A 20,072-nucleotide genomic window follows, 5' to 3' on the forward strand; every position below is an offset into this window, starting at 1 on the left:
CTTTCCCTCCCACATCGTAGTGTTTCATTTTAAACACCTTTCTTGGTGGAGCCTAAATTTATCACCAGCATTATAGAAAACACCAGAGTTGGGAACCCTGTAGAGTGAGGTCCTGGGATCATCCCAGTATGTGGAGCCTCCATAATCATAGTGGGTATTTTTTGTTGGTTATGTTTTTTCAGTTAGAAATAATATTAGTATGATTAATTACTAATTATTAATTAATAATAATATGATTCTGAAGTGGTGAATTTTAATGGAGTAAAAATTTTCATCTGGAAATGTTTCTTTTTTCTTCATCAAAGAGAAAATGGGAGTTTCTGGGCCAGTTGGAATTTCTTTGCTTTGTTATCTGTTACCCTGGTGTGGAATGATCAAATTTCACATTTCCAGGTTGCTAGGAGACAGGCAACCTATCTTGTAGATACAGGCATTAAAACTCCTTTATGCTTTATTTCTTAGAATTCTGTATTTCTTAGAATTCTCATGCTTTCTTTCTAAAACCTAAATTATGCAGAGGTAACATGATTATTTGACCAAGCTCAGGAGATAAAAGAATTATCAAATCAAAAATATCAAGCTGGAATAAAACAATATCAAACTGGGTTTAAATAAAGAACATGACTGGCTACAGTAAGTTAAGGCAACATTCTTGAAAGTAAGTCTGTATTTGCCTCTGCTTTTGCGGCTGACTCTTTTTTGCTGCTTTTTGCAACTTTTTTTTTGCTGCATTTTTGTACTTTTTGCAGCACACAAGAGTGGTTAGGTAGGAGTAGGCTGAGAATACCCTGTCTAGAGAGCTACAGATGATGTTAAAAGTATTCCAAGTGAACATGGCCCCAGGAACTCTATTTAAATAATTTACTGATTTGGTCTCCCAGGAACATTTGGATTTACTGTAGCTATTTTGTCCTTTCCTTTCTTTTGAAAGGAAAATTCATCTTATGTTACAATGCACTTATTTTGGGAGTGCCTTAGGTTTAACGTTAGATAACTAGGGTTCAAAAAAATGTGCCCAGATGGTAGATGTTGATGAAAATTTGGGAGAAGAATTCATTTGAAGTTGAAGGCTTTGCAGTATTAATCAGAAAGGTTTTGTTGGCTTCCGATTTTGCATAGCATAGAGATTGGAGGCTGAGATATTACTTTAATATCTACTTCATGTTAGGACAGGTCAGGCTTTTCTCTGTTTCAATTCAGGATAGAGTTCTTTGCAGCAGTTGGTTTAGAGGGGTTTGTATTTTACAACTGGCTCAATTGGCTCTATATATCTTGATGGTACACAGCTGGGACCCAGACCCCCAAGTCAGTTACACTGATAAATACTCTGTTAGTACTTTACAGATTGACTCCCATTCTCAGCCACTTCATCTTTTTTTTTAATGTTTTTAATTTTTTCTTTAAAATTCCTTTGTAAAATATAGACACAGAAAGCTACATAAATCATATATATTTATATAACATTTACTAAACATTAATGGAGTTGACATTCACAAAACCAGCACCCAGATCAGGTAACTATACTTCCATCACCTCTGAAGTGTATTCCCATCTGCCCACCAATAGACTGACTCTTAGCCAGTTCATCTTTTAAATGAGCTGTAGTCTGTCGTGACAGTGGAAAAATTAAATCACATGTCTTTGTTTATGAAGATGAGTTGCATAGACTATATAGACTGGCAGTGGCAGGAAGACACTTTCAATGTCAGTTATCTAAAGTAATTGGAGCTGTAGATTTGACTAGTGAGGAAGTTACTGAGATATGGAAGAGGAAGATGTATTGACAGAGGTTATATGTAGAATTAGGTGGAATTTTATGTTTTTGTAAATATCTCAATTATTTAAGATATAATTTCTATGCACAAACTGGATATAATGGTAAACTTTGGTCTTACTGTGATTTGTCTTTGCCTTAACAGATTGTTATTATTAGATTATTTTTCTAATGGAAAAAATTAAGTGATAAATGTTCATTACAAGAAATTAGAACGTACATATACACAAGGAAAAAATCCCCTCTAATTGCATCTCCTGAGATAACCAGTGTAAACTGTAGATGTTTATCTTTATAGACCTGCTTTCCATCAACATATCTGTCTTTCAAAACCAAATTATATGATTCATACGGTTTGGTAAACTTAGGTTTTTTCATGTAACAGTACAGCATGAATATCTGTTCAAGTCATCGAATTTTCTTCATTTTCATTTTTGTGGTTACTTAGTAATCCTTTGTGAGATGAACTGTAGTTTATTTAATAAGTCCCCAATGATTGGTATTTAGGTTGTTCCTAATTTTTGCTGCAGTGGCATTTATGGCTACCTTTTTTGCCTCTGATTACTTCCTTAGGATAAACTCCTGGGAGTAGAATAATTCGCAAAGGATTTGCTCATTTTAAGGCTTTTGAAACACATTGCAAAATAGCTTTCCAGAAAGGCTATTCCAGTTTTCAGGTTTTCCTCTGTCTAATTGGCTTTATGATTGCATTAAAATGTGAATTTTTTATTTAGTTGCAGAATGAAGAAGAGCCTGGAGAGCCGGAACAAGCTGCAGGGGACGCTCCTCCACCTTATAGCAGCATCTCTGCAGAGAGTGCAGGTAGGTAACAGGGTGAGGTGACTGCTGAGCTCTTGAAATGCATCAGCCAGAGGCTTTTGTCTGCCTTGTATTTGTTGGTGTTTGTGTTTGCTTCAGCTTTCCTTAAGAAGTCTTTGACATTAGTTTTAGTTTGTAGTCTGAGGTGGAAAAAAGTCACTGTTCAGAAAAACAGATAAATCCCCATTCCATTGTGGCTTTCTTAACGGAACTCAGTTTCATCCCAACAGACTCTTAATATAAAGGAGGTAGAATTCAGGAACCAGGTGATCACCTGTTTTTTCTGTTGCTATTCTTTTTGTAGTTTGCCCATTAGTTGTTTTGCCTTTTTTTTTTTTTAAACCAAATCCTGTTCTTTTAATCATTTTTTTTTTTAGATGTTGGGGGTAGGAGTTAATTAATTAATTTATTTATTTTTGCTGTGTTGGGTCTTCATTTCTGTGCGAGGGCTTTCTCTAGTTGTGGCAAGCGGGGGCCACTCTTCATCGCGGTGTGCGGGCCTCTCACTATCGCAGCCTCTCTTGTTGCGGAGCACAGGCTCCAGACACGCAGGCTCAGTAGTTGTGGCTCACGGGCCTAGTTGCTCCGCGGCATGTGGGATCCTCCCAGACCAGGGCTCGAACCCGTGTCCCCTGAATTAGCAGGCAGATTCTCAACCACTGCGCCACCAGGGAAACCCCCTGTTTGCTTTTTGATTCTAGTACCTGTGACCTGGAATATAGTATGTTAGATTTCTTTTATGCTAATAAATTCTTAATTAAAAAACTAGAAGTCTCCCAACTCTTTTCATTTTGTTTCTCATAGTTTAAACCATCCTTAATTAACCTTTCATCTTCCCGTCTTATACCAGATTATCTTTATAGTTTGCACACGCATGTTTAGAAGGGGTGGGGGAGAAGAAAGGAAATTGCAGTAGTTCAGGACTTTTGGTAATTAGATCTTTATGATAACCAGTTCTGCTTTAATTGACCAGTTTTGATGGAACCTCTTCCATATTCTCTGAAACAACTGTGGCAGAGTGGCAAGTATATGGCTGATGGTTAGAAATAAGAGTGGTGCACACATGTTGGTAGGGGGAAAAAAGGCACAAGTCACTATTTTGTATACTCACTTTACCTGTTTTAATTTGTGGTGTATAAATTTGGACAGTCTAACAAGTGTTGGATTTTTGTTTGTTTTGAATGTGCTAAATAAAATGGAAAAGATTGTCGTTAAACTTTTCATGGAAACTTAAAATTATGTGAGGTGTCTATATTGATGGATCCCATTTTTTAAAACTCCGTTGAAATAGGGAAATAAAAATGTTCTTGATTTCCCTCAACTTAAGGTAGTAAGGGGAGTTCCCTGGTGGCCTAGTAGTTAGGATTCCGGGCTTTCACTGTCACAGCCTGGGCTCCTTCCCTGGTCGGGGAACCTAAGATCACGCAAGCTGCGTGGCACAGCCAAAAAAAAGTTTTCCTTAAGGTAGTAGGTATCAGTTTTGTTCATGTATTCAGAATTACTGTGGCTATGGGTGAATTCAGATGGTACCCTTCAATTTGTAAATTAACTTTTAAATTAAAAGTAAAAAGAAGGGCTTCCCTGGTGGCGCAGTGCTTGAGAGTCCGCCTGCCGATGCAGGAGACGCGGGTTCGTGCCCTGTTTCGGGAAGATCCCGCATGCCGCGGAGCGGCTGGGCCCGTGAGCCATGGCCGCTGAGCCTGCGCGTCCGGAGCCTGTGCTCCGCAAATGGGAGAGGCCGCAACAGTGAGAGGCCCGCATAACGCAAAAAAAAAAAAAAAAAAAAAAAAGTAAAAAGAAATTTTTAAGGAAATTATATATACAATGTTTTATATACACATACATGCATGTATATATGTATGTGTATGTGTAATGTATGTAAAATAGTTATTTTGACATAGAGAAAAACAAATTTCTTGAATTGGATTAGGTGGCAGCTTTAGTTTCAGTAACACATTTTCCTAATTTTCGTCTAAAACCTTTGATATTTTATTTTTCCCATTTAGATAGATGGGCGTTCCATCTGGAATTGTTTTTTCTGTGTAGTGTGAGGTAGTGGTCAAGGTTGTTCTTCCATATGGATGTCCATTTGGTCCCACACCATTTATTGAAAAGACCATTCATTCTTCTTCCACTGCTGTAATGTCACCTTTGTCGTAAATCAAGTGACTCTGTGTGTGTGTCTGTTTTCTGGACTAAATATTCTGTTCTTAGGTCTATTTATTCATCTTTGTGCCTGTGCTTAACTTTCTTAATTCCAGAACTTTATAATCTTGATATCTGGTAATTAGGTCCTTTAGCCTTTGTGTTCTTCAAGATTTCCTTGATACTTCTTGGCTTTTTGTATTTTTATTTACACTTTAGAATCAGTTTGCCAATTTCCATAAAACGGATGAAACAAACAAAAATTCTGCTGGAAGTTTAGTTGGGATGGCATTGAATCTGTGTATCAATTTGAAGATAATTAACATCTTTATAATGTTGCATCTTCCAGTCTATGTTAAATCCCTCCCACTTATTAAGATCTTCTTTAATTTCTCTCAATAATATTTTGTGAGTTTCAGTATAGAGATAATTATATTTATTCCTAGGTATTTAGTGTGTTTTGGTGCCGTTATAAAAGGTCCGTGTATAATTTTATTTTCTCTTTGTTGCTGGCATATGAAAATACAGTTGATGGTTTATATTAACTATATGTTCAGAGACTTTCCTAAATTCATATATTAATTCTAATAGTTTGTAGACACTCTTGGGTTTTCTACATATGTAATTATGTCATCCATGATTAAGGATAGATTTCTTCTTTTCCAATCCTTATGTCTTATATTTTCTTTTCTTTCCATATTGTATCAACTAGTAGTACCTCTAAGATAATGTTTGATTAGAAGTGGTAATGGTGGGCCATTTTCGTCTGATTCTCTAATCTTAGGGGAGAAAGCTTTTAATAATTTACCATTAATTATGATATTTACTCTAGATTTTTCATAGAGATTTGTGAGAAGGTTAAGGAATCATAGTTTTCTTTTACAGTATTCCTAATTTGCTAAGTTTTTTTGTTATTAATAGGTATGTTATCAATGCTTTTTCTGCCCATGTGAAGACAGTAGAATTTTTCTCCTTTTTTCTGTTAATGAGGTGAATTCTATTGATTGATAATTTCAGTAATATACTACAGTAAAATTGGAAGTTAGTTATAATTAACCAAAGAGAAAAAAGAAAAGAAAAATGTTAATCTTGATGAAGTATAGGAATTTTTTCAAAATTCTTGTGTTTTCAAAAATTGTATAGAAATTTAATCCATTTGTAAATAGATCTTTTCTAATAATACATATTGAATCTTTTATAATAGAAGTCAGTGAGAATGAAGATGCAGTATTAGAAAGAGGGAATGCAAGATTTCACACAAATAAATAATGGTTCTGTAACTGAACCTGTAATTACCTTAGGCATGTCACAGAAAACAATACATGGCAAAAATAATGTGAAAGAATCAAAAGGGTCAAAATCTGTGAGAAATGACTTTTAACTTTTTTTCAAGTTTATATTCATGTTTATAAATGGGAGGACACCATGGTACAGATTTCCAAACACACAGGTGAATTATTTTTAGCTTAAATTTTACCTTATTCCATTATTAATATTACACGCCTTTTGTGAACACACCACATAAACAGCCAAAAAAAGTGTTCAAAAGCACTTGGGAGGGCAAAGTGAATGTGGAATTTAAATAATTGAAAAGTGGATACATTTAAAAATCATTCCCAGTCTTATGTTCATCTTTAAACACCTTTCGATTCAATTATTCTATATGTACTGTTAGAGGAATGGCTGGTTTTTGTTTGCCAGAGTTAGCAGAAATCCTCTTTTTCCTCATTTCAGCTAATCTTCAGATTATTGTGACTTCCTTTTTATTCTGCAGCATATTTTGACTACAAAGATGAGTCTGGGTTTCCAAAGCCCCCATCTTACAATGTGGCTACCACACTGCCCAGTTATGATGAAGCTGAGAGAACCAAAGCTGAAGCTACTATCCCTTTGGTTCCTGGAAGGGTAAGTCCAACCTACCATGTTACTTGGTGCTGGTTTATGGGAATTACGTTCTTTGCATTATCCACTTTGTGATATTACTTATGATTAAATTGATTAGTAAAAGTACAGCTAGTGTTTAAAAGCAGATACATTTTCTTTTGGGATAATAAACTCTTATCTTTTCCTGAAAACGATGAGGTAAAAGATACAAATGAGCAGAAAAATCACTAGTCAAACAGCTCATTTTCCCTATATCTCTCCTACTGCCATCACTTTCTCAAGTCTCCTGGCATGGCTGAAACATTTTGGAGCAGGAGCTGATTTAGGAAATACACCAACTTTGCCTTGATTCTGCACACTTAATATTTTGGTGTTAGGTAGATAGCTGCTAGGGAGTCTATGGAGAGGATAACTAAGTGGAACTTTATAGAATTAAACTCAGAAGGGCTCTAACAATCATCTGGATGAACCCCATGCCACCAGCGGTCCAGATCATGCCATCTGTGGAGGTGCAGTGAATTCAGATCCCATCTGGCCTGATGTTAATTCATGGGAGTGGGGGTGGGGTGTGATGAAAGCCAATGGAGAATTTTGGACACTCTTGGTTCGTGATGTCAGGCCTATAAGTGATACAGTTGTGTTTTCATAAATATTCATTCAGGTTGAAGCTGATGCAGCTGGGGCCTTGGGTGAGATATTGAGAGAAAGGAGAGCAGGATCCAGTCCCTAGAAATGTGGGGCAATCAAGGCTCCAGACCCTAGACCTGGCAGGAAACTAGAGTAAAAGATAAGAACAAGAACAGAAGTTCGGTCTGGGCAGTGCAGTGACACAAGCCCCAGAAGTTCGGGCCTTAGGATAGCAGACTGTTTGCAGATCACATTTACTATGAGGGGTGAAACTCCTAAAACCACTGCTTGGCAGAAGTAATAGTTTATAAGCCTAGTCTAGGCTGATTCTACCTGGTGAAATGCATTCACTTCTTGTAGGTGCTAGGGAGAAACTAAGACCCCTCATGCAGCTCACTCTCTAAAGACAAAACAGTCTTAATATAGTTACCGTGTATTGGAAGCAAACAGCATGGTTGGTACTATGCTTGATGCTTACATATATTTTGTATGTTGTTTCCAGTCTTCACAATAACTTTGCAAAGTAGAGATTATATTCTCCCTATCTTACAAATGCAAAAATTGAGGCCCAGAGAGATTAAATAATTTGCCCAAAGTCATATAGCTAATAAGTAGCATAGGTGAGTCAAACCCAGATATTCTAGACTCCAAAGTCCTTGTATGTACTCTCCAGACCTCTTGGATTATGGTAGCTGTCCCATGAAATAGACCAGGAGATTAGCTCTGGTTAATCACAGAACTCTTTAGAATACTTTTATTTGACAAGTGTACACATTTAAGAACTTCTTAAGGGGTTCTTTTATTCAGCCAACATGTATAGAACACTTTTTTATATAATGTGCTATGTATTTTGCAGTGGATAGGTGGAAGGCTTTGTATAAAGCAATGCTCCTGCCGTACAAGAGCTTAAAATCCAGCTGGGGAAAAGGCCCACGAAGACCTATATCTAAGGAACAGCACAAGAGCAGTGAGCGTTAAGAACTGTGACTTTAACTTTGTGATCACAGGGAAGATGGGATTTGAAGTGGGCCCCGAGTTTTGATGGGTAAGAACATTCCAGAAGGAAAAGCTCAGAAAGCAGATGTGAACCAGCCAGGTGCAGGGCAGGTTCTGTGGTTGTAGTAATTGGTTTTGCTTGAGCAAGGAGTTCGTGACCGGAACTGTAGGTTGTAGAATCTTCTGAATGCTAGGCTGAGGCATTTAGACTTACATGTAGGTCACACAGAATCTTTCAGAGTTTTTAAGCATGAGTATGATAAGACAAGTATGGTGTTTTAGAAACATTAACCTGGCAACAGTTTGTAGGAGGAATCCTGGTAGTAGAGATACCAAGGACAGAAAGAACAGCTAGAAGGCATGTGTAATATTTAATTAGGCATTACTTCCATGTATTTTTGTAGTACATCTTTGAGTAGTTATGCAAAAAACAGAATTACTTTCTAATTTGGCAAAGCCTATATTTCTCCTACTAGTATGAATTCATAATACTAGCTATTTCGTATTTTTAAAAATATAAAACAAACACATTCTTATATAAATTTCAAACAATAGAGGAAAGGTGTTAAATTAGATGAACGCTGCCCCTGCCCCTTCTTCTTTAGTTCCCATTCCCCAGGGGAGCCAGTTGGCAGCTTGTTATGAATTTCCCAGTCCTTTTTCTGTGTAGGGCAAGTTTTGGTTCTCCCTAAAGTTTATTTATTTTTTTTCATTTGAGGAACCCTCATTGTACTGTGTACAAGTCTACCACTTTTACTTTTAAGCGTATATTCATTTATATTTCAGTATCTCAACACATACCTACAATTAGTTGAAAAGGTAAGTTCATTGGTGTCATTGTTGGTGTCATTGTTGGTCAAGATCATCTTCCTTCTAGACTTGCAACACTGTGTTTTCAGGTTAGGATGGAAAGGATCCTATCTGCCGACAAGATTGGAAGTGAGGTTGTTTCAGACCTATGTACCAATATAAACAAATGGTTATGGAGCAGTGGGCAGCGCTGTTAGACTCTTCACGTATGATTACACTATCTTCTTCCACCCCTCCACCCCACCCCACCCCAAGTCAGTCTCATAAAGCACTTGAGCTAGTCAATGGTATCTTCTTAATAGGCCCAGGATTACTAATATTCTGGGCTAAACAGGCCCTGGATTACTGATATTCTAGAATTTAAGCCAAATGTGTAAGAAAATTTTCTTTTTCTTCTCTTTATGTATATATTTTCTTTATATTTATATATATATAAAAGGAAGAGTGAATAGTTCTTTGTGAACTTCATAATTTTTGAAGTGTATTGTTAAAGAACTTGGGTTATAAAGTGGAAAATTCCTTTCACTGAGAAAAAATTATATCTTTTACTTATAAGACAAATGAAAATTGTAACATATAGTTAAAGCCTTAATGCTCCTAGTTTTGAATTGAGCCGAAGCAGTATATTTTCTCATTGGAACTCACTTTTGTCCCTTTCTCTGTTTTTCTTGATGTCTTTCCTTTGCCTTGAAATAATTTATTGTGAATTTACCTTTTCTTTTCATTTAGGATGAGGATTTTGTGGGTCGGGATGATTTTGATGATCCTGACCAGATGAGGATAGGAAACGATGGGATTTTCATGTTAACTTTTTTCAGTAAGTATATACACACAGCAGAGCCACTTCCCACAAACCAGAGTGCTTTGGATTATGAGTGAATGTGACTGAATTAAAAGAACTAGTTGAGCTAATACATTATATTTATTACATATATTTAATACATTATATTTATTTTAATACATTTTATTTAATGTATTATATTTGATGCCTTTTACTGAGATGTTCATAGCTTAGTACACTTTTAATATCCGTTCTCTTTGTCTTTTATTTCTGTGAATACCTATGCATAATATAATTAACGCAGTTTTGGGGGATGCTTCATTTTTACATGATCTAATAAGCTTCATTTTTGCAGTCTTCAAGGCCCCTTAGCATTCCTCCTACTCATTCCTGACCGTGGAATAGGAATTAAATGCCTTCGATGAATTTTATTTTGCAAGCTTCTATTTTCTAATACATCAAAGTCAGCCCGATTTTTCCCCCTTGATGTTATTTTGCATTTAGGTTTCCATATGCCTGACTTGGAAGTGAGCAACAATTTCTTTAATTTGCTGTATTAAAAAGATATGAAGCAAATGCAGTGCTTTTAGAGGTGACATGTTACATAAGCTGTCAAAATTCATAGAAGCAGGAGGTGAATGACTTGAATCAGATTATTTGGGGGCACTAATTTAATGTTCAAATAATGTTTATTTACTCAGGTGTAACACATACAGTAAAGGGCACAAGACATAAGTATACAGTGTGGTGATATTAAGGCATTTTTGAAAGCATGTAGCAGTAGATGTAATAATATAACACCTGATATTCAGAGACTGTGTTTTCTTGTTTGCTTTTGGGAGGAAGACAGAGGATGGATGTTTTGGGGAAGTGGGATAACTGTTTTGGAGGGTGGGCTAAGCCATTTAAGCAGAAGCAAGTACAGAGGGCACCCTTAGGGCACTCTTGCTCCTTGGGTAACAGGACATGTCTGACCTCTTTTTTTCTCTTGGCTTTTACAGTGGCATTCCTCTTTAACTGGATTGGGTTTTTCCTGTCTTTTTGCCTGACCACTTCAGCTGCAGGAAGGTATGGGGCCATTTCAGGATTTGGTCTCTCTCTAATTAAGTGGATCCTGATTGTCAGGGTAAGTTGTGCAACAGTAATGATAGTCTGTAGAGAAGCAATAAGTAGAATAATTTTGAATATTTGATTTTTTTCATCTGCTTTTTGGAATCATTTAAAAATGATTTTTGGTTTGTCTTTGTTCTGGTTTCATGAAATTGAACCTAGATCAGTTGCAGTTGGTTCATGCACCCAAGTTTTGTAGTCAAATCTAGTGAATATTGGTGGTCCAAGGGCATCCATCTATCCTTGTTCACCAGCTGCTTTCTCTGTTTTTAGTGTTTGTAATGTGATAATACATGTATTTGTTCTGAAATTAGTTGTTTTTATAATAAAAGAAAGACTCTGTCACCTCTCTGGTATCTCATCAAAAGCAGACATTCCTCTCATTAATGCTGCTGAAGTTTTAGTCTTTCTTCTCTCCTTCCCTCTCTTCTTTTCTCCCTCCTTCCTCCCTCCCATCCTTCCTCCCTTCCAGGATTGGTTATCAGTAGCGTCATTGGTTATGCCAAAATGTTTGGAGAGCCAAAACTGTTTAACTGTTTAACAAGCCCTACTCCATTAGGGGCCCTTATCTCTAAGGTAAATTAGAGATCTTCAGTGATGTAGGAGTTACCAGTTAGAATTAATTTAGTTAGAAGTAATTTAAAGTTGTAAACTACCTAGTCTCTTAAAAGTGTCCTCTGATTTTAGATAGGTTTACTGCCATTGTTAACTTTATATATAAAACTAATGTGTTTATCATAAATTGACATTAACTAATTAATGGGTGTTGACTGAGCATTGGAGTTTTTCAAAGTTATTTATTCTAAAGGAATTGTTAACATTTTTAGAATTCCAGGTTCCTTTGAGAATCTGATAAAAGTTGCATGCTTTTCTCCTAGATGGCTAATGTGTACTCAACTAAAACATGGACTTTAAGTTAAGAACTCAAGCTCTAAATAGGTTTTTCATTCTTTCTCTATAAACCTTGTTATTTTATTAAGAAATAAAATACTGTATTTAATGCTCAAACTGTGCTAAAGTCCATACTGTGTTAAAGCCTCCAATAGAAACAAGATCAAATTAGTTACCAATCTTTTTATTTTTACTAAACTTTTAACTGAATTGAATGAATCAGCTTGTATTAGTTAGGATGGCTTTTTGAGTAACAGAAAACCTAGCTCAAAATGGCTTAGAAAACAATGGGGAAACTTTATTTCCAGTGAAAATAAGTCCTGACATGGAGGTTAGTTAAATGTTTCACTGACATCATCGAGGACAGCTGACAGTCTGCTCAACATGTCAGTATAGCTGCTCCACCCTCAGGGTTAAGATGGCCAAGGCAGTTTCAGGCATCACATCAGAAACACAGCAGGTTCAACAGAAGAAAGGGAACTATTTCTTCTCCTCCTTTTCTTTTTAAGAGCTAGGAAACCTTCTCAGCAGCCCTCAGTTCCATTGGCCAGAATAACATTATGTGCTAGTCCCTGGCAAAGGAATGTGATCATCATGATGTATGTGACAAAAGTTTTCCACGGTCAAGACATGGCTGGAGGCATAGGAACAAAATCAGGGATCATTAGAAAAGGGGTCAGATAGTTGGGTTTGGCACTGGGTAAGCAAAATGAAAGTTATCATCAAGACATATTTCTAAAAGGGAAAATAACATGTGGGCAAAAAAAAAAACAATTTTTTTTAAGAAACAAGCAGGTTTGAGCACTTTCAAAACAAGGCGTATGTAAAGCCGAAAGCTATCATATTTCAAGATTGCTTTTCCATGAAAGAAAATATATTTGCGTATATCGTAATCATTTCAAATCTGTACTGTATAAAATACTTTCACTAACTTCTTAGAAATTTCTGTAAGAACTAAATGAATAGCATTAGTATGCAAGATAAAATCTTGTATTTTGTAAACTCTTAGGCTAACATGTGAAATTGTATCTGCTGTGGTGCTCTGAAGTATTTTGCTTTATTTTTCAGTTTTCCACTTACTTCCCTGGATATTTTGATGGTCAGTACTGGCTCTGGTGGGTGTTCCTGGTTTTAGGTAAGTGCTCTTAACAAAGACAAAGGAGAGGAAAGATTATGTTAAATTTTAGTAAGTAAAATTACTTTTAGTAAGCCCTCATCTCACTTACTATACAGTAATATATTAGCAATAGTAAGTACAATTTTTAAAATATTTCAGGGATTAGGCTCTTGTCACCATCAGAGTAACATAAATGTTCATAGAACGTCTCTTTAGTGGTGATAAATTTCTCTTAACCCGTCCATATACACTTTTCACATTTCCTGTGTGGCCAGAGGGGCACTGCTCTGCTTCTGTGACATCATTTTCTCCTATCCTAACATTTCTCCTGTTTCAGGCCTTTTTGTTGTCTCCTTGATTAGGTTCCTTGGTTCCAGGGCTGCTAATGGGTCTGGCTAGCACAGTGTAGAACCCGTGCCCGACAGGTGCTTAATATATTCAGAACGTACCTGTTTTACCTCGGGTAATAGAGCCATGTATTGCTGACCCTAAATTTTACTTAGAAAATACAAGTCATCCATGATGCCATCCCCCACCTCCCCAGTAGCATCATCTGCTCTACTATTGGTCATTGGCATTCCAAGGAAAGAGAGTAATTTTTACCCCTTCCCTTGATTACTGAGAAACTTTTTTTTAAAGTGACCTACAGGAGAGTTACTTGAGAGGAGTAGTTCCTTGACTTGCTTATTCTCTAAACTGTACCTTTAAGAGAAAGTCTGACTCCTCATCTTCCCCCAAGCCACCTAAAGTCCAAGCAAATCCTGAATAGACCAAAGAAGAGTCATTAAGCATAATTTTAGGTTGATTGTTGGCAGCATTGATAATTTAAAGAAATTTAATGGGCTGATTTCCTTCATATATTAAAGTTTCATCGGAGATGAATTTATAATACTTTGTAATTGATCATTCTTGCTATCTTACTGCTTACTGATAAGCAAAAAGTAGTGAGACCTTGGATGTACTTAGTGCATTTGGATCCAGTGTTTGGGTCATTTTTGGAACCTCTTGCAGAGAGAACTTTTTTTTTTTTTTTTTTGAGTTTTTCCTGCAAAGAACAGGTCTGTACAAAGTTCTCAAGCTGGCAGCTCATAAGCTATAGCTAGCCTGCAGTTGTGGTTTGTATGTTCCACAGTTATTTTCAGAAGTTTTATTTTGTTTTTGCGGTACGCGGGCCTCTCACTGTTGCGGCCTCTCCCCTTGTGGAGCACAGGCTCCGGACGCGCAGGCTCAGGGGCCATGGCTCACGGGCCTAGCTGCTCCGTGGCATGTGGGATCTTCCCGGACTGGGGCACAAACCCGTGTCTCCTGCATCGGCAGGCGGACTCTCAACCACTGTGCCACCAGGGAAGCCCCAAGAAGTTTTTTTTTATTACTAGTAGTTGTCTTCGCATGAAAATCAAGAATTTTCACATAAAATACCTGAATTTTTTAACTTTTCAGAATTGAAATGTCTAGCAGATCTGACTTATATTCCCACATGGCACCCATCCTTTGACTGGAGCTGGCTTGTTGATTTCGGTGCCAAACAGGATGATGTTGTGCTCAGTGCTGATGATTCTTGGTTACTGCCAAAAATCATTTCTGTTTGAGTACAAAGAGTCTTCTACTTCTTGAGTATATTTTAAAATGTATCCAAAAGAAAGTGATTGCTTAGAGCTGGGGAGATGGGAGGAGGGTAGGAAATGGGGAATGGCTGCTTAGTGGGTACAAGATATTTTTAGGGGCGACAGAGTTCTAAAATTGGATTATAGTTTTAACTGACTAAAAGCCAGTGAATCATACACATTAAATGGGTAAACTTTATGGTATGTAAATTATATCTCTGTAAAGGTGTTTAGAAAAAATGTGTCTAAGACTCAGGGACCATCTCTGGAGGAGGAGGGCCAGGAGTATGTGAGCTACCATTGGAGGGGGCTCTTCACCTTCCCTGCTGACTCCTAAATTAAGAGTAGAGAAATACAGTTGAGAATATGAGAATTGCTGTAAAGGTAAGGGGAGCCTGACATCTAGTGGACAACATTATGTACTGTCTATGGGAAAAAAAGAAGCCCACAGCAAGAAAGGATGGAATTTTTTTTTTTTTTTGAGAAAAACAGTTTATAACCTCTCTAAAAGGAGTATATTATCTTGGAATACTTTTTTGGAACTCAGAAGGTAGCTTTTGGGAATTGCCTGGTGGTCCAGTGGTTAGGATTCCGCCCTTTCACTGCTGAGGTCGCAGGTTCCGTCCCTGGTTGGGGAACTAAGATCCCTGGAGCCGTGGGGCGAGGCCGGAGTCGGGGCAGGGGAGAGAAGGTAGGTTTTGATAATGCTTCTCAATGAGGCTTCCAAATGTAAATGTTTGGCCCCATCTTATTTTTGTTTCCTTTTTAGAACACTTAGATTCTGAATGTGCAAAAGAGACTTTGTTTTGGCTCTTGAGATTATGTATTCTCATTGAGAAGTGGAAAATTTGGTGTGGAAATCCTTTGGAAATTTTAGAGGCAATTGTGTTTTGATAGCTTTTAGCAGAAAAATGATAAAGTATTGGTATCAGAAGGGATATTTCTGGGGAGTGGACTTAATATGGGAATTATAAACTCATTCTTGACTTTTCTTTTTTAAATTAGGCTTTCTCCTGTTTCTCAGAGGATTTATCAATTATGCAAAAGTCCGGAAGATGCCAGAAACTTTCTCAAATCTCCCCAGGACCAGAGTTCTCTTTATTTATTAAAGGTATTAAAGAAAAAAACTTTATTGTAGTCCCAGTGTAATCATGTGATGCATTGCAGATGACTATTCAGGTTTAGAGTAGAGTTTACACCCTGTGGTAGGGGATATGGAGAAGGTAAGGAAGCCTTGTCTTTTAGTTTCTAGTTTAGTAAGGGGTGTTTCTTTGAAAAAAACTATTAAAAAAGGCAAGTTAGAAAAACTGCCAAAGGAGAAAACATTATCTCATGTTCAGACAATGCAGAAGAGGCTCGACTGGGACTCAGGGTCCTAGATCTTTGAATCGTGAATCCCGAAGCCACTGCTGCAGTTTTACCGGTTCCAGAGTCTGTAGCGAGAAGGAGCCTTTCAGGCCTGATCACTCAGCTCAGTTATGTGCGGCCCTAAACCCCAGAGCTGACAGGACCATGAGTACTTTAGGAACTCCTTTTGCCTGGCCACTGACAAGCCCATCAAGGCTTCCGTCTTCTCAGATTAGTCAGAGAGGCTTTCCTGACCTCTTTTCTTCAGGTTCCCATCCTAATGTTACCATTCTGGTGGTAGGGTCAAACCCCAGGAAAGGAAGGGGAGGAAAGGGCCTTTTCCCTTGCCTAGAACAGGAGGACTAAGCCTTGCCAAGGCTCTTTGGTTCACCCGTGGTTTTCCCCAGAGGCTGACTCCATCTTACATCACTAGCTACAAAAAGGAGGAGATAGGGAATCTTGGAAAAGAGTACACCAGAGAGAGGCCTCTGGTTACAAGATCTAACCTTCGTGGAATTGACTGTTTATTACTTAAGACTGTTGAGGACAGGTGGGACCAGGCTGGTTGAAGGCCTCAAGCAAGGATTTGTGAAGGTTGTAGCAATTGAGATAAACCTGAAATGATAGGTAGGAAGTATAATAAATGATCGTGGAAATTGTTGGGTGAGAAAGCATTTCACAGTCACCTAAGGCCAAGCGTTGAATAGGAATAGAGGCAGAGAAGTTACGGAGCTGGCTTAAGGGACAGCAGTGTGATTGTAGCATAAAGGAGTGTTGAGGATTAAGGCTGGAAAGCCAGGCTGAGACAGTGTTCTCAAATATCTTGAGCACTAAGCCCGTTTGCAGTGGAAGTTTTGAACTCATAAAGCAGCCCTTTAAACCCAGTGACGTGTTGGCTCAACTCAAGGCTGACTCCATGTGAGCATCAGTTTGTTCTGTATTTGCTGTTGGGTTATCATAGTTTATGTAAGTAATCATATGCTAAGAGTGTAGTTCTCAGTTTTGAAGATTTGCGGTGATCTTAGCATGCAGAGTAGAGTTCTCAGTTTTGAAGATTCGTGGTGGTCTCAGAATATATGCTTCTAGAAAAGAAAGTACCGTATTTAATTTGCCAGGTGGTGAGATGGTATTGAAAGTTTTTAAGCAACAGAATAATATGATGAGAACTTCTTAAATGAAACAAAAATTTTTTCAAGCATGGCGTAATAGTAATAACTAATGTTTGTCAACTTTTTGATATATCAGATACTGTACTAAGCACTTTACATGTATAATTAAATGTTTTTACATAAGTAACAAAGGTTACAGTGACAGATAAGCTCAGGTACATGCATGGTAGAGTATATTCATAAGGCATTTCTTATAAAAGTTAAAGAAAGCATGGAAAGAACTTAGTTTCTGTTGGTTAAAGTCAGTTTCTTCAAAGGAGCGTGGACTTTTATTTGAGAGATCATTTTAGCCATTAAGAATACCACTTGTGTGTATGATTTTTTTTTTTTTTTTTTTAAAGAAAGGGAATGTTTTGTTGCATGTTTAAAATGTCCTGAGTGGTGTGTCCTGAATTTGAATTCAGCTACACAGTCTGGGCACAGATGGACACTGACACCACTGGCCTAGGCCCTAATGCCTGTGATGTGCCTGTGTTTGTGTCTAGGACATCCTAACTTTAAGAGGCTTGTCAGATATTTTGTGTGGTTTTATTGTAGTTAACCATTGTCATCTTTTTTCTTCCTCTACATATCTGATTATAATTTGTAGTTACTTCTAAGCCCTAGGTTTAACTATTAACTACCATAGATTGAAAAGTTAATTCTTGGGCTTCCCTGGTGGCTCAGTGGTTGAGAGTCCGCCTGCTGATGCAGGGGACACGGGTTCGTGCCCTGGTCTGGGAAGATCCCACGTGCCGTGGAGCGGCTGGGCCCGTGAGCCATGGCCGCTGAGCCTGCACATCCGGAGCCTGTGCTGCGCAACGGGAGAGGCCACAACAGTGAGAGGCCCGCGTACCGCAAAAAAAAAACCAGTTAATTCTTTGGGGTCGCCACAGTTCTTCTTAGGATGAATGCTTGAAATCACCTGCAGATTTCCCCTAATCCATTGGTGCCCAACATATCCTGAGGGAACAGATTCCTCCTGCCCTCCCTCCCTCCCTTTCTTCCTTACTTCACAGATTCTATAGGTCTAGTCTAATGGTGGCTTTGAATTTCTAAATGGAATGAGGCCACACCTCTGTCTGTTTTCTTCATTCTTCAGTTAGAAGGCAATTTCAGGCTTTATTAGAGGATGCATACATTCTTGCTTCTAATACGTGACAGGTTGACATGACAATACAGGTTGAGAGAAAGCCTGAACTTCTCAGTTTTCCTGTATTGTTAGGGACTTGGAGGGTTTTTTTGTTTATAAAATTTGTTATTATTGTTTTGATTTTCTAAAACTTCTGAAATGCTTTATGGGTATATTCTAAATGTAAAATAAAGCATCTTTAGGGTTATGATTTGAAGTAGGCAGCCCTTAGTTAAGTAATAATGCTGTTGGAGGGGTAAAGGGATATTATAGACCTGGTGTTCCTTGTATTTTGGAGTCAGAGGCCTTACAGTGCTTTAGGCATTGTCAGAAACTTAGAGGTATATGAATAAAGTTCCCCAGTGGAGGGCATAGTAGGGTTTCTTTGCTTTCCTGTCTGACTTTGATATCCTCATTGATTTGAAATTGTCCCAGACATGCCCAGAGGATTCAGAGCTCCAAATTAGGGGTTTAGGGACTTACAGCAGCATTTAGAATTTTAATAACTTCCTTACTAATTTTCAGTATCCCCAGAGGGAACCCAAAAAGCTGTAATATCTCCTGGGACTGAATTTCCTTTGTCCATTTGACAGGGGTAAGAACTGTCCATCCAGATCCAAAAGTAGAATGTTTTCTTTCTTTAGTTCAGAGGAAATTTAGTTTAATTTAGTTTGAAGATGTACTAGAAAACCATCATGTAAGGTGTGAAGATTTTCTTTTCTTTCACTGAGACCTTTTACTTTCTTTACTGGAGGTATCACTAGTTAAAAGCTAGCTGTGGGCTTACTTTTTGCCAGAAAGCCACAGGTAGGAAATTTCTAAAATAACTTTGCCATAGAGAAAAATAACTCAATTCCCATGCTAAGATCTGGCCCTGTACTAGAAAAAAGTATAAGAATAGTGACTTTTCTATTTAGGCTGCCCAAAATATAGCACACACACACACACACACAGACACACACACACAAACACAGAGACACATACACACACCCAGACACACACAGACACACACACACACACACACCGTGAAATGACCTCAAAAGGCCTTCTTTCTAACCAGCCAAAGTAGATATTACAAGAGTTGAACGCTAAAGCTCACGTACTGCTATCATAGGGCAACTCTCAGGTTCCCTTTCAGAGCTTATTTATAAGCTTATAAAGGAAATTTGGGTTCCTGCCTCACAGCAAAAAAAGCCAGAAGGAACTGCTAGAGCTGGGCACAGTGGCAGCAAGAAGTATGTGACTGTGAGGAAGCAGGAAAAACAAAATGTTCCTTCTATGTTGTTTAAAAAGAAACAGATACCTTTTAGAAACGTCTTTATCTGAAATGGTCAAAAATGTAAAATGTCCATACTTTATCTTATTTACCAGTTAACTGGAAAATAAATTTTTACGGAGTACCACTTCTTTTGATGCTGCCAGATAATTGAGGAGCTAGTTATAGTAACTGTAAGGTGGTAACACAATTAACTGATATCTAACACTACTGCAAAAGCACTTGTATATGTGAAGTATAATGGATCTTAAATTTGTTACTTTAACCACATCTGAAATAGGAGGGAAGGAAATTTGTAACCCCTCGCGGCATTAATGAGATAGGGCCCTTCATAATTAAATAGTGATTGCTGTGACCTGGTGAGCTATACATATGAGACATCAGATATCTTCTTAACTTTTTTCCATATAATGATAAATGTTTTCATTTCCTTTTTTCTATAACCTTCCCCCCTCCTCCTTAATACATCTTTATTTTTAATTCACCTCAAGTTAGTTTGACTTATTTGGACTGTGTTGTAAAGTAGCAAGATAGTAGAAAATGTTTCCAGAGGAATTTTTGCTTAAAAAAAAAAAAATCACAGTGTCCTAGAAGAAATTGTTGTCTTCCTC

At 37.6% G+C, this 20,072-nt stretch overlaps 1 protein-coding gene across 1 annotated transcript; it reads left to right on the plus strand.

Moving 5' to 3' along the window:
- Window positions 1–2,508: 2,508 nt before the first annotated feature.
- Window positions 2,509–15,667, plus strand: NDFIP1 (Nedd4 family interacting protein 1; the record flags this gene model as incomplete). The annotated part of the gene is made up of 6 exons (XM_007466863.1): window positions 2,509–2,596; window positions 6,513–6,643; window positions 9,785–9,872; window positions 10,838–10,962; window positions 12,906–12,972; window positions 15,564–15,667. Coding segments are annotated over 6 exons (603 nt in total), but the record flags the coding sequence as incomplete, so codon positions are not given.
- Window positions 15,668–20,072: the final 4,405 nt, after the last annotated feature.

Source organism: Lipotes vexillifer, unplaced genomic scaffold, assembly GCF_000442215.2.
Source record: "Lipotes vexillifer unplaced genomic scaffold, Lipotes_vexillifer_v1.1 scaffold99, whole genome shotgun sequence".
NCBI classification, from domain to species: Eukaryota; Metazoa; Chordata; class Mammalia; order Artiodactyla; family Lipotidae; genus Lipotes; species Lipotes vexillifer.